At 41.5% G+C, this 15,881-nt stretch overlaps 1 protein-coding gene across 1 annotated transcript; it reads right to left on the bottom strand.

Annotated features, from left to right (window-relative positions):
* Window positions 1-9,290: 9,290 nt before the first annotated feature.
* LOC141655636 (peroxidase 5-like) lies at window positions 9,291-9,725 on the bottom strand. The gene has a single exon (XM_074462704.1). It carries the CDS (start codon window positions 9,723-9,725, stop codon window positions 9,291-9,293), a length of 435 nt encoding a protein of 144 aa, XP_074318805.1.
* Between the last annotated feature and the right edge of the window lie 6,156 nt (window positions 9,726-15,881).

Genomic DNA, 15,881 nt, shown 5'->3' with positions numbered 1-15,881 from the left:
ACTAAGCTGGACAATAAATGTGTAACTAGATCAAGATTGGATAGACCTGTTAAATTCTGACCCGATTTGTAAACTCGACTCATTTTAGGACCAAGACCCGGAAATTTTGATCCGACAATCCGTTTGACCTGAACCCAAAATGACCCATTATTTCAGGACCGAGAGCCGACGCGGACGAGTCAACCAATTGGGTCAATATTAGAAAAATATAATTAGGTCAATATAATTGATGTAAACATTGAATATGATTAAAATATTGATTTTGAATATGTAACATTTTTAAAAAATATTTTTTTATTTAAAAAGTTGTTAAAAAAAGGCATTAGAAATTATTTATTGACCCGTATTCTGACCCTAACCGAACCCATAACCCGTATGACCCGATCCTGGAGCCAACCGATTTAACAAGTCTAAGATTGAATATTGAATTTAAATCAATGTAATTAATGAGGATTGTTGAATTAATAAATTAAGCTCGGTCTGTATTACATTTTCATTTTCATAGGTCATTTTATACTCCCTCCTATTCTAGATAAACCTCCCTATTCAAGGGGGCACTAGAATTAAGGAGAGGGATTAAAATAAGGTAAAGTATTGTAGTGGGGTTTGGTAATTGGAGAGAGGGAAGGTATTGTGGGGTATTATTGTGGGTGAGTGATTAAAATAAGTATTGTTGTGGGTAAGTAAGTTGATTAAAATAAGTATTGTTATGGGGTGAGGTGGGGTATTGTTGTGGGGTAAGGGGATTAAAATAAGTATAAAACTTACTTAATAAGAAAATAGATAAGGTATTGTAAATAGATGAAAAAGGAAAGAGGAAAGTTTATGTAGAATATGATGGAGTATTGGAAAACGAAATGGCGCCACCTGGTGACACCCAATTTGGGCACCACCCTCTAACATGGGGTGAGTAAAGACTCCTTCAATTAAAAATAGTTGTGAGAGGGTGACACCCAAAATTTGGACTTCACCCGATAACGCTCTATCACTATCATTACTATCTCTTCTTTTCACATATGGTGGAACACGAAATAGAACACTAAAACCTCTTTGCATCCATGCTACTCATTCTCACTAAGTTGCTATGATTGGGCAACTGCCGAACTGCGTGTACCTATATATAGAATATACTGTATATACATACATTCTTTCTTTTGGTACGGTATATACATACATTCTAACGCTAACATTAAACGTAGGAAAGTGGTGGCAAGAATTTGGTGGTTGGCAGCTATTATTGGACGAAACTATGGATCCAATAATCCAAAGAATGATTCCGATCGTAGTTCATGTTGGGTTCATATATCTAGGGATGTCATTGGGGCAGGGCGGTGGTGGATAATGGATATAGCCATATAGGGTCCCCCGTACCCGTACCCACCAAGAAAAACTCGTACCCATCCCCGCCCACCACCTGTGGCGGGTACAAGTTTTCAAAACCATCTCCGCCCCAACGGGCGGAAATATAAAACCATACCCACCCCGCTTACCTATTAACCTCCTACACCATAATTTTATTCGATAAATTTTTTCGCAAAAGTTAGATTTAATCACTATTAATTTCCATTTTTTTTGAATTTATCTTTATAATTTTAGTTTTTTACCAAAGAAATTAGTAAAAAACTTTATAAAACAGCTATTATTAACATTATATCTTAATTATAAATAAATAAGATTTAAAAAATTGTCATAATCGTATTAATGTTTTTAATGATTGGCGGGTATGAGGCGGATAAGATGCAAAATCCATCCCTGCCCCATTACCCATGGCGGGTACAATTTTTTACCCGCACCCGCCCCACCATCCGCCAAAGCTCTACCCATCCCCGCCCCAACTGGGGCGGGTGCGGGGCGGTACCCACTTGTACCCGCCGCGCTGACATCCCTACATATACCCTTATTAGACTCTTCTAATGGTGATCTAAATAACTTGTTGATTTAAAACTAGTGGATCTAGTTGCATGCATAACAAAATAAAAGAGATAAAGAAGAAAACAATGTTCCTTACATTGTTAAATGGTTCGAAATGGGCACAAGTAAGGTCTCCTACCTTCACTTGTTCTTGAGCTTAATATGTTAGGATGATTTCCAAAAATCTTCAAGTTTCAAGTGTAGGAACACTCTAATCGGTTGCACCCAAGACATTCCCATAACGCTAATTCATATACTAACTAGTTATTATGAATGAGAAACCTTAAATTTGGATCTAATATTATTTTCATTACTACTATAGTATTTTAGAGGTTTTATTAGATCTAGAACAAAATATACATAAAACAATTTTATGATAGAAGATAAGAGAGAGAGCATAAGAGTTTTTCTACAATTGAAAAATGAGAACCAATCTCATCAAATGGGGAAGGGGGTGCCGGTTTTCGCCTTTGGGAAAGGCAAGCCTACTCTTGCTTTTTGTCTTATCAAAACAATAGGCTAGTGTTTAGGCGTGTAAGAGTGATGATTATGTTTATCTCATAAAATAATCAACTTCCCAAAGCCCCAACACACTACTCATAAAATCGGTCCACTCTTCATAAAATGGACTCCATTTTATATTTGTAATTTGTCATTTGTAATATGTTGTGACATGTGACATGTAACATGTCATTAGGCATAATAATGCATATTTAACAAATTAAATATCATTATATATTAAATAAATTACATTTAACAAATTAACAAGTATTCGTATTCGAATACTCCATGATGTTAGAAAACCTTTAAAGAAGACTGTGAATATTAATATGGCTACAGGCAGAATGCTCGAATTTGAAGTTACGTATGAAAGGCTACCGAATTTCTGTTATGGATGTGGGATCTTAGGGCATGGAGAGAAGGATTGTGAGGACGGACCATGTGAGGAGGAAGAATTACTCTATAGTGACAAATTAAGGGCGTCGCCATGGAAGGTGGTTAAAACCATGTCTGAAAAGAAGGCTATGAGTTTGAGGGCTCTGAACAATATTTTTGAAGAGGAATTTAAGAAGAAAGAAGATGAGGCGGTCTCGAGGATGATTGAAAAATTACAGGCGAGAGTGATAAAGCCAAGAGAGGTCATAAAGCCGGCCTCAGCAAGCATTACCGTAACTGGTATAGAATCTGTGCAGGGGCAGATGGTCAAGGATGGGGAGCATACTTTGGTGGATGATATGGTTGTTGAGGAGGAGAATAGGACTGGTGAGGAGTGTGATCGACAGGGTGAAGAGGAGGGAGGAGGGGTAGCTCTTATGGTAAGAAACACGGAAGTAGAGAGGAATTTTCAGTTAGCACCTGGTCTTGATAACAATCAGTGTGGGGGGTTCGAGAGAGAGGTAGGAACTGTTAATTGTAAGGGGGAGCGAAAGTGGCGGAAACTGGAGAGGAAAGAGGAGGGAGAACAAGGTGTGGCAGAGCCCCTGTCTAGCACAGAAAAGAAACGGAGCAGAGAGATTATGGCAGATGTAGATGGTGGAGCGAAGAGGAGTCGTTTATCTAATTCCATGGGTGTCAGTTCACCTGAGGCGGAGGTTGAGGGAGCTCAACCCCGCCCGGCCTCATGAAACTCTTGAGCCTTAACTGCAGGGGGCTGGGCAACCCCGCTGCGGTAGGCGGCTTGCGAAATCTCTTGCGTAGAGAGGCCCCACTTGTATATTTCTGTGTGAAACAAAGCTTAGTAGTGTAGAGATGAGGAGGGTGCGAGCGTGCTTTGATGATTATGAAGGAATGGAGGTCGATAGTATGGGTAGGTCAGGCGGCTTAGCTTTTATGTGGAAGAAGGATGTAAACTGTGTTATGCGGTCAGTCTCTATACATCATATGGATTTCGATATTGATGGAGCTTTTGGTAAATGGAGGGCTACGGGATTCTATGGGTGGCCAAATGTGAGTGACATACACTTGTCTTGGGAGCTGCTACGGCTTTTAAGGACGCAAGGGGAAGATCCTTGGCTATGTATAGGCGACTTCAATGAAGTTTTGTTTGCACATGAGATGAAAGGAGGAAACCGCCCCCAATGGCAGATGAGTAATTTCTTGGAAGCAGCTGATGTGTGTGGTCTTAGAGTAATTGATTTTGAGGGGTATGAGTTCACTTATGACAATGGCCAACAAGACGAAGATAACAGACAATCAAGGATTGACCGAGCTATGGGTAACCAAGCATGGATGGACATGTTCCCGAGGGCGAAGCTCCTCCATCTTGAGCGGGAGTGGTCAGACCATGCTCCCATTATGGTTAGTTTTGATAGAGGACGACTGGAGGAGCGACATACGAATAAGTTTTTTCGCTTTGAGCAGGTTTGGGTAGGAGAAGATGGGTGTGAGGAGGCGATTAGACGGGCTTGGGATAACGAGTCAGGGGATATTGTCGAGACTCTTGAACAATGCGCAAAGGAGCTGCAAAATTGGAAAGGTATAAATATAGGTAAGATTACTCGAGATTTACGATCCAAAAAAAATAAATTGAAGGCGTTAAATGCAGGCAATAGGACGGGGTGGGCGATATGAGAACGAAAGAAAATTGTGAACGATATAGCTAAGCTGGTTAGACAAGAAGAAATATTTTGGCGACAGCGTTCGAGGGCGCTTTGGTTGAAGGACGGGGATAGAAACACGAAATATTTCCATAGAAAAGCTAGCCAACGGCGGAAGAAAAATTTTATAAGCAGGATTGTCGATGAAGATGGGCGGGTCTATGAAGGTACTGAGGAAGTGGCGAGGGCAGCAAAGGGCTATTTTGAGAATGTTTTCACATCAACTTCTCCCTCTGACTTTGAGTCTATTCTCGACGTGGTGGAAGGAAGAGTGACACAGGAAATGAATAATATTCTCCGGGCTGACTATTCTGAGGAGGACGTTTTGTGCGCTCTGAACCAAATGCACCCCCTTAAGGCGCCAGGTATTGACGGTATGAATGTTCTTTTTTTCCAAACCTACTGGCACATTGTGGGCCCCGCAGTCCTTAAGACGGTCCTGGGCATTCTTCGGGGTGGATTCTTCCCGCCAGAGCTCAACAAGACTTTAATTGTGCTAATTCCGAAGAAAAAGACGCCAGACAAAATGGGTGATTTCCGACCCATTAGTCTGTGTAATGTGCTTTATAAGATTGTGTCGAAAGTTCTGGCTAACCGGCTTAAATAATTCTTGGGGGATATAGTGTCGGAGAACCAATCAGCCTTCACTCCGGGGAGGCTAATAACTGATAATATCCTGGTCGCTTTTGAGCTGTTCCACCATATGAAGCATGAGAAGGGGAGCACGGGACACATGGCTTTGAAACTCGACATGGCTAAGGCATACGACCGAGTGGAGTGGTTTTTCTTGGAAATGGTGCTTGATCGTATGGGATTCGACGAGGGATGGGTAAGCAGGGTGATGAAGTGTGTGAGCTCGGTTTCATTTTCGATTATGGTGAATGGACAACCCTCGGAAGAATTCAAGCCTAGTCGAGGTATTCGCCAAGGTGACCCATTATCGCCTTACTTGTTTATTATATGTGCTGAGGTTCTTTCTGGGCTTATGAGACGGGCTATGGAGACGAAGGCTATTAGAGGAATCCGGGTGGCTAATAACGCACCCATGGTGTCCCATTTACTATTCGCAGATGATAGTATTTTTTTCGTCAGAGCCACGGAAAATGAGGCAAGACGGGTGAAAGGTATCCTCGACATATACGAAGCAGCCTCGGGACAACTCGTTAATTATAATAAAACTTCGGTCACTTTCAGCCGTGGAGTGGAGGAAGGGAGGCAGGTCACAGTCGCGGATTGTTTGGGAGTTAGTATTGTGGAGGAACACGACAAATACCTTGGCTTGCCTACGGTGGTAGGGCACTCCAAAGCCGTTATCACCAAATTAGTGAGGGAGAAATTGAGTCGTAAGTTACAGGAATGGCGCGGGAAGCTATTTACGAAGGCTGGTAGGGAAGTCTTGATAAAGGCAGTTTCCCAATCAATCCCTACTTATGCTATGAGTGTCTTCAAGCTTCCGAAGAATTTTTGTGACGAACTTCGCTCTATTGTCTCGCGTTTCTGGTGGGGGGTGGAAAATGGGAAGCGGAAGATCCCGTGGGTTGCCTGGAGGAGATTATGTAAGCCCAAGTGCTTAGGGGGGTTGGGCTTTCGGGACTTTCACGATTTTAACTTAGCTCTTCTCGGGAAACAAGCATGGAGGCTCACGGTGGATCGTAGCAGCCTTATGGCTCGAGTACTCGGAGGTAAATATTTCCCTTTTGGTTCGTTTATGAAGGCGAGGCTTGGCTCTAATCCTAGCTATACGTGGCGCGGTATATGGGAGACTAGAGCGGTTCTTGATGTAGGCATTAGACGGAGGGTGGGGAATGGCCTTAGCACGGAAGTATGGAATGACAGGTGGGTAACTGGAGCACAATCACGGCGAATAATTTCACCGTGCGGTCAGGCCGATCCTAATATGAAGGTGGCGGAACTGTTCATGGCGGATGCGAGTGGATGGAACACCCATAAGGTACGCACTTTGTTCCTTCCTTTTGAGCAAGAGAGAATTTTAAAAATGCGCATTTCGTTATCAAGGCCAGAGGATGTTTGGTGTTGGGACCTTGAAAAGGACGGGAATTACTCTGTGAGATCGGCTTATAAGGCTCTTGTTGGTGACTATGGGGAGGAGGAGAGGCAATCAGATAGAATAAAAGAAAAGATGCTATGGAAAACGCAGGTTTGGCCAAGAATTAAGCTTTTCTTTTGGCATTTGTGCAATGAAGCCCTGGCAACGAAAGGCAATCTAGCTGTTCGGGTGCGCACCTTGGATGCGGGCTGTCCTCTCTGCCAGAACGATGTGGAGACGGGTCTTCATCTGGTAAATGGGTGTGGGTGGGTGATTGGGGTTTGGGACGGTTTGGGATTGGAAGTCAGGCAGGGAAGGGGGTATGTGCGAGTGAGGGAGTGGGTGGAGGACACTTGGTATGACTTTGATGAACGAAAGAGGGAGCTTTTCATGGTCGGCTGCTGGGCTATCTGGGAGGCACGAAACAAGAGTGTGTTTGAGGATGAGAGGGTAAGCCAAGATAAGGTCATTAAGAGGGTGAAGGGGGTCTTAAGGGAGGTGCGAGGTGAGGAGGGTAAGGTCATGGTACGAAATGCAAAGGAGCAGAGGCAAGGAACAAAAAGAGCTATGGAGGGAGCTGGTGGGAGAGATAACAGACTGAGAGGGGCAGGGGTCATCATTAACATTGACGCAGGTGTGAAGGAGGGGTTAGGGACGGGGTTTGGGGTTGTTTGCCGGAATAGTGAGGGAAGGGTGCTTTGGGGTATAGCTGAGAGACGAAGAGGCGAGATTGCTCCAAAACTCGCTGAAGCGGAGGCAGCTCTTATTGGAGTGCAGGAAGCAGCACGGCGTGGGCACAAGGAGATCATAGTGGAGTGCGACTGTAAGGAGGTGGTGGACGCGGTTCGTTTGAAGAAGACGGGTCGCAGTGATTTTGACTTGATAGTTGAGGACATTTTAAATATTTGTAATAGCTTTAGTTCAGTTTTTTGGAGTCATATTAGTCGGGATTTCAATCGGGTTGCGCATGAGTTGGCTCATCACTGTCCAAGCGGCTCATCTATGCGTTTCTCGGAGGATACGGTCCCAAACTGGGTTGTTAATTTATTTTCGCAAATTCGTTATAATATGATATAATCCCGATTTGGGATTTCTTTCAAAAAAAAAATTAACAAGTAATTCACAATTACATGTATATAAAATGGGTCACATTAAGTCTAGTTAATATAATCTACAACATCTTGTAATTATAACTAACTAATTACTCTTATCTCAAATGTTTCATGAACATTAACCAATTTTAGTAATATAACATATTATTTACTAAAATAAATCTTATTTAATCCTGTTACAATAAGATATAAAATTCTCACTTATAAATAAATTTGTTCAATTTAAGGATTTAATTAATCCGTATCAATATACGATTAATTAACTTTACAATTTGGGAATCGTCCTATAAGTGTGACCTTAAGGGATCAACTGATCACCACCGTCAAACGACAGTAATGTCAAACTCTAATTAGCCAATCATTACCGATTAATACTGATCAGTTGACTATATAATTGAATCATCCCTTATGTATTCTTATTATGAGATTTAATAATGTGATCGTACTATTGTTGAGGACACATATACTCCAACAGTTCAATCCAATAAGTAAATATATGTAGAGGTGGGAATTGAGTCAGTCTCGATCGGGTCATATTGGGTCGTGATTGCATTCGAGCCAGCTTCGGTCACTTATGGGTCTGGTTAGTCGAATTCAGGTCATTATCTGGTCGGGTCATTCATATAGATTTGTCGGGCCGGATTTTAGTTCGGCCCATCGTTATCGGGTCCGGTTATTAACAAGTATATTATTGAATCGAGTGATCATCGAGTCGGGTCATTTCAGGATTGAGATGAGGTCTTGCTTGCTTGGTTTGGCTCTCTAAATTAATTATCAAGTCGATTTTTTCATATTATTTTACTAGTTGCAGTTGAATTTTGATAGAATTGGCAAAAGTTGTCCATCCGAAGAACCAACGCAACTTATTCGAAAACTGTCTTGATAAAACCCGATAATTTGCTTAACCAAAACCGACTTGAACTAACCCGAAGAAGGTTAACCGATAACCGATAAAATCCGAAATGATAGGACCCAAACCAACTTATGATGTGGCAACTTAAATAAGGTTTTAAAAGATTTTTCGTCAGTTTTACAATGTATTAAACACCTTAAAACATGATTTTGGTTCATTAAACGACATTATAACATGTTATTGGTTTGATTAACAACATTACTATGAGGTGGGGAGTGATAACATGCATTGGTATTTAATCGAGAATTGTTAACAAGTCATCTTGGAAGGTTGTGTGGCGCATACGAGTCATAAGTAATTTCAGAATGTAACGTTTAATATTGAAGAGTATTTTTTGCATAAACCTTGTCGGTCATAGTTAGAGTTTCAGAAGAAAGCTTTGTCGGTAGTCTAGAGAGTATCAAGTATCAACCGTCCCGGGACGCCTATTATCATGATCCTAGTAAGAAATGCACTACCTTTTATGAGAGACCTTTCACAAAAGATATATGAAAAAAATAAAGAGGATTACATTAAACAAATAAAGTCAAAAAAGAATTCTTTATTCATAAAAATATTGTCCAACTATAACATTACTCACAATTTGCACACTTGTGTACTTAATTGAAATCAAAGAATGAATGAATCGAACCAAGAAAACAAGAACTTAAGAAACCTAAACAAACAACCAAGTCAAATGTTATTTACCAACTTGTAGTTTTAGTTGTACGCTAAAACTGATTAACAACCCTGCAATTCTTTCTAATTTCACCCTCACCACCAGTAAGCACTTCAATGGCACCCATATGAACCATAGCCCTTGCAAATTTGTTAGCCCAAACCCCGCCTTGACGATCGAAGTTCCTCACCATGTTTACGGTGGTAGGACTAGCCATAAGGCTTTGATCGGAGGTGAACAGTGCCTTGCCATTTTGTACATTTTGGTAATATTTGTTGTCCAACTTATTAGGCGTGACGAAGTCTTGGACGATTGTTGGATCAGAAACACTAGGGGGAATATTTGGGCATTTGGATTTCAACATGCTTGCAAAATTAGGGTCCAATGAAGGATCTTGTGAGTTGGTAGAATTGAAGTTGTAGAGTCGTTTGGTAAATGAAGAGCAATGCGAAACTCCAATAGAATGAGCCCCGGATAAAATGACCATTTCCTCTACAGAAAGTCCCTTTTTGGTAAAACTATCTTGTACTTGTTGCAGATTAAAAAAAGGCGCTGGAAGGTGTTGGATATAATGCCTAATTGAAGAAGGCAAAAACTTGTTTTGTTGTCCCACATCGGTGGGAAACAACAAGTTTCTCTTGTTTATATATCCTTCCTCCTTTGTATGGTTAAGAGATTGGACCAAGGAGGCTTTTGTGGTGGTTATTGGGCCTGTGAGTTTGGGTCCAAACACACACACACACGCGCGCGCGCCGGCCTGGCCCGGCTCGGGCTCGGGCAGAGCACCTACGGTGCGGGCCAAAGGCCCCCTTTTGTCCTTTGTTTTTGGTTTTGTGTGTTTCTGAACTGTCTAAGTTCATTGGGCTTGTGCGGTTTTTAATCGGTCTTTGGATGTTAGTGGGTGCGATTCTTCCTCCCCACTTTCGGTCCTTGATCGCTCGGTTTTAGGAAGTCGTTTACGCTCCTCTAATCGCTCCTATTTTGCTATAAATAGGAGCCCTACCGTCACTGACAAAACACACACGTAAAAATCAATCACTCTCCTCTCCTCTTCTCTTCTTATAATTCTGGGTAATGATAATTATTTTCGTTCCAAGTCTCACGCCCGAGTGGGCGAAACCGAGTTGGAGACTCGTAGTGTTATCCTTGGGGAACTACCGGCACTAGCTGATCGCCACCACGGTCGTACCGGAATATAGTTTTCAAAGCAGTGGCTCCGTTACCACGACACTACGATTCGGGTTATATCTCTTCTGTTTTTTTTTGCTTTTCATTGTTGCTGCATCTTTTCTCCAACAATTTGAAAACTATATATCTGTTGTTGTTAATTGCTGTAACAATGTCGTCTGTTTTAGCAAAAACTCTTCCTGATTTGACTAAACTGGAAAAATTAGACGGTCATAATTATAAGCGTTGGTCACAGAAACTGTTGATGTTTTTCGAACAACTGGAAATTGATTATGAGCTTTTTAGTGACCCGCCTACTCCTGTTAAAGAGGCTGCTGTTACTGAGACCGTAGAGAACACCCCTCCTGCTAAATCTGCTGTTAAGTCAAACGAAGAGGATATTAAGAAATTTGATAAGGACAATAAACTTGTTAGATGCCAGCTTCTAAACAACATGACCGACACCCTTTTTGACCTATTTATGGTTCATAAGTCCTCCAAACTGATATGGGAGTCCTTAGAAGCCAAGTATGGGGCTGATGATGCGGGGAAAAAGAAATATGTTGTGGGTAAGTGGCTGGAATTTCAGATGGCTGACGGGAAACCCATCATGGAACAAGTTCATGTCTACGAGAACCTTTGTGCTGATGTTGTTAATGAGGGTATGAAATTAGATGACATTTTTGTGGCTAATGTTCTGTTAGAAAAGTTCCCTCCCTCCTGGTCTGACTATAGGAACCACCTTAAGCATAAGAAAAAGGACCTGTCTCTCCAAGAACTAGTAGGACACATGAGGACCGAAGAGGCAAATCGCCTTAAAGACAAACCGTTAGTCAACCCGTTAAAACTTCTGTTCCGCCGTTAATGCTAACTGGTTGAGTCCGGTGGTCCGTCTTATACCGAGAAGTTCAAGGGTAAGGGTAAGGCCAAGGTTGGTCGGGTAAGAACCAGGGTCGCTAAGAAGAATGGTCCAGGAAGCATACCAAACCAGTTGCTAAGATTCAGAAACCAAAGGGTCCCATTGTTTGCTACGTCGTGGGGAAAACCGGTCACAAAGCCTACCAAAGGTAATCGAAAAGAAAAATGCTGAAGCTAATGTTGTTGTGGATCGACGATGTCATTGTCTGCTGTGGTTGTGGAAGCTAATCTGGTGGGTAATGTTCTTTGAATGGGTCTTGATATCGGTGCTTCTAGACACCTCTGTCGGCCGATAAGGGGTTATTTGCCGAGTTCGAGGAAGTAGTGATGGGGAATGTGTCTACATGGGTAATTCTTCATCCGCAATCATCACAGTGCAAAGGTAAGATCTTTCTCAAACTCACCTCGGGAAAACACTTGCTCTCACCAATGTTTTATTTGTACCCTCATTGCGTCGAAACCTCGTGTCTGGTGCCTTATTGAACAAAGCTGGTTTGAAACTTGTTTTTGAGGCTGACAAGGTTTTAATGTCGCGTAATGGGGAATTTGTGGGCAAGGGTTATCTTTCTGGGGGTGTTTTTGTATTGAACACTGATTCAATTTTTAATAATAATGCATCTACTTCTGCTTATATTGCTGAGTCTATTGATGTTTGGCATGGTAGATTAGGTCATGTGAATGTTGACTATATTAAAAAGCTTAGAACTATGAGTTTAATTCCGAGTTTGACGAGTCAAGAATTCTCTAAATGTGCTAGCTGTGTTGAGGCTAAATTCACAAAGAAACCTAGTAAACCTGTCACAACTAGGAATACGAGTCTTCTTGAGTTAATTCACACCAACCTAGCTGACTTCAAAAATGTGCCAAGTAGAGGTGGAAAGAATTATTATGTCACCTTTATAGACGACTGTTCAAGGTACACCCGTGTCTATCTGCTTAAGACTAAAGATGAAGCAGAACAATCGTTTATGAACTTTAAAAATGATGTCGAAAATCAACTCGACAGAAAAATTAAAAGGGTAAGGTCTGATAGAGGTGGTGAGTATAAATCTAGTTATCTAGCCGACTTTTGTGCCGCTAACGGTTTAATACATGAGACTAGTCCACCTTACTTACCTCAGTCTAACGGTGTAGCTGAATGAAAAAATAGAACCTTAAAAGAGATGATGAATGCTATGCTTTTAAGTTATGGCCTATCTGACGATATGTGGGGGGAAGCAATTCTATCGGCTTGTCACATTCTTAACCGTGTACCTCATAAGAAACTTGACAAGACACTCTACGAAATTTGGAAGGGCTATCCTCCTAACCTGAGTTACCTTAAGGTATGGGGGTGTTTGGCTAAAGTGGGTTTACCAGACTTTAGGAGACCTACCGTTGGACCAAAGACCTATGATTGTGTTTTTATAGGTTATGCTCAAAATAGTTCTGCTTATAGATTCATGTCTTTAAGTGATCGTTCTATATCTGAAGCTAGAGATGCTGTGTTTTTTGAGCATGTTTTTCCATTACAGAAGAATGTTGATTCACCTCCTAGTGTACCTGTCACATCTATTGATATCTCTTCACATGCTAGTAGTAGCACTTCTATTGATCATGTTGTTGAACCTAGAAGAACTAAGAGACCTAGATGTCCAAAGAACTTTGGAGCTGATTTTGTTTCAACTTTGCTGTCTGAACATGGATACTCTGTTTGTGCTAGTGATGAATTTGTTTCAGCCTTTTTAATAGAAGATGACCCAAAAACGTATAGTGAGGCAATGAAATCCATTGATGCTAATTTTTGGAAAGATGCTATTAAAAGTGAACTTGACTCTATTGTGTCAAATCAGACTTGGGAGTTGACTGATTTACCTAAAGGTAGTAAACCCATTACAAGTAAATGGATCTTTAAAAAGAAAATGAGACCTGACGGTACAATAGAGAGGTTCAAAGCTAGACTTGTAGTTAGAGGCTTTACACAAAAGAAGGGTATTGATTATTTTGATACTTACTCTCCAGTGACCAAAATTTCGACTATTAGGACTCTTATCGCCTTAGTCGCTATTCATAACCTTGTTATACATCGATGGATGTTAAAACCGCTTTTTGAATGGTGAACTAAGGGAAGAGATCTATATGTCTCAACCTGAAGGTTTTGTGATTGAGGGTCAAGAGAGTAAAGTGTGTAAACTGAACAAGTCTCTTTATGGACTGAAACAAGCACCTAAACAGTGGTATGAGAAATTTAACAACACTTTGATAAGTAATGGCTATGTGGTTAACAATTCTGATTCACGCGTTTATTCAAAAATAATGGGATCTGATTGTGTAATTATATGCCTATATGTTGATGACATGTTAATACTTGGTAATAATTTGGAAGTGATAATTAGAACCAAAGACTTTTTGTCATCACAATTTGAGATGAAGGACTTAGGAGAAGCTGATGTTATCCTAGGAGTTAAGGTCATCCGAAACCCCAATGGAATCTGTCTAAGTCAATCGCATTATGTTGAAAAAGTGTTGAGAAAGTTTAACTGCTTTGATGATGTGCCTGCTAGAACACCCTATGATCCTAGTGTACCTTTGTGTAAAAACTTGGGTAAGAGTGTTTCCCAAGAAGAGTATGCTAAAATCCTAGGTAGTGTGATGTTTTTAATGAACTGTACTCGGCCAGATATTGCTTATGCGGTTAGTAGACTGCTTAGTCGTTATACACATAACCCTAGTAATGAACACTGGAATGCTCTTCGTCGTTTACTAAAATACCTAAAAGGAACAGTTGACTTATGTTTGCATTATGGTAAATTTCCTGCTGTGTTAGAAGGATATTGTGATGCGAACTGGGTTGCAGGTAACGATGAGATTTGTTCTACTAGTGGTTATGTCTTTACCATGGGTGGAGGTGCTATATTGTGGAAGTCCTCTAAACAGACTTGTATCGCACGCTCTACCATGGAATCTGAGTTCATAGCTCTTGAGTTGGCGGGGACAAGAGGTGAATGGTTGAAAACCTTTTAGCCGATATACCGGTGTGGGGCGGACGGCTAACACGGTCTCCTCCCCGCACCGTGACTCGCAGTCGCTATTGGTGTTGTAAAGAATAGTGTCTACAATTCGAAAAAGAGACATATTCGAATAAGGCACGCTGCAGTTAGACAACTCCAAGACAATGGAGTGATTGCTTTGGACTATGTGAAGTCCGAAAACAATCTTGCTGATCCCTTTACTAAAGGGCTGGCTAGGAGACTAGTCGTTGATACGTCGAGGGGAATGGGGCTTAAGTCCTTAGGTCAAGAGTGAGACTTGACTAGGTCTAAAGCTTCTATTCCTATGGCGTTGTATGATTCATAACCTTTATGGTGGTGCTTTTGAGACGCACTTGATGGATCATACACCAGGTTGGACTTAGGTCCTTAATGACTCATGTGAGAAGTGCTACTGAGAAGCACTTGAGTCACCTACGTAGATGTAACGATCATTAGACTATGTGAAGTCTTCTGAACACATCTATTAGTACCGAGGTAAACGCATAACTCTAAAAGAGCGCGTTGTACTTTCGCGGAACGATCTTAATCTGAAGGTATGATATGTGTTGTGGGGGGTATCGACCGAAGCTCAGCTAGGAATTCAAATCGCAAGATATTCTCTCGCTGTAAGTAAGTTGTTTCCTCATTTCACTAAAGTGTCAATTCAAATCGAAAGATATTGATACCTAAGTATCCAATCCTTCCTTTACCCAGTTTTTCTTTCCTTCTGTTTTCTCTTAGCCATTAGTGGGGGATTGTTGGATATAATGCCTAATTGAAGAAGGCAAAAACTTGTTTTGTTGTCCCGCATCGGTGGGAAACAACAAGTTTCTCTTGTTTATATATCCTTCCTCCTTTGTATGGTTAAGAGATTGGACCAAGGAGGCTTTTGTGGTGGTTATTGGGCCTGTGGGTTTGGGTCCAAACACACACACGTGCGCGCGCCGGCCCGGCCCGGCTCGAGCTCGGGCTCGGGTTTGGGTTTGGGTAGAGCACCTGCGGTGCGGGCCAAAGGCCCCTTTTGTCCTTTGTTTTTGGTTTTGTGTGTTTCTGAACTGTCTAAGTTCATTGGGCTTATGCGGTTTTTAATCAGTCTTTACATCGTTAGTGGGTGCGATTCTTCCTCCCACTTTCGGTCCTTGATCGCTCGGTTTTAGGAAAGCGTTTACGCTCCTCTAATCGCTCCTATTTTGCTATAAATAGGAGCCCTACCGCCACAAAGAAACACACACGAAAAATCAATCACTCTCCTTTCCTCTTCTCTTCTTATAATTCTGGGTAATGATAATTATTTTCGTTCCAAGTCTCACGAGCCCGAGTGGGCGAAACCGAGTTGAGACCGTAGTGTTATCCTTGGGAACTACGGCACTAGCCGATCGCCACCACGGTCGTGCCGGAATATAGTTTTCAAGGCGTGGCTCGTTACCACGGCACTACGATTCGGGTTATATCTCTTCCGTTTTTTTTTGCTTTTCATTGTTGCTGCATCTTTTCTCCAACAGAAGGTTTTGTGTTGGTTCGTCTTTGAGGGACACTCTTCCATCCCT

The sequence above is a fragment of the Silene latifolia genome, chromosome 5, assembly GCF_048544455.1.
Source record: "Silene latifolia isolate original U9 population chromosome 5, ASM4854445v1, whole genome shotgun sequence".
Taxonomy (NCBI): domain Eukaryota; kingdom Viridiplantae; phylum Streptophyta; class Magnoliopsida; order Caryophyllales; family Caryophyllaceae; genus Silene; species Silene latifolia.
Note: the sequence above shows the minus strand (reverse complement) of the source record. Positions and strands in the feature narration are given on the sequence as shown.

Bases quoted from the DNA above. Each gene is read 5' to 3' on its own strand.
- LOC141655636 (XM_074462704.1), bottom strand. From the start codon at position 9,725: ATGGTCATTTTATCCGGGGCTCATTCTATTGGAGTTTCGCATTGCTCT.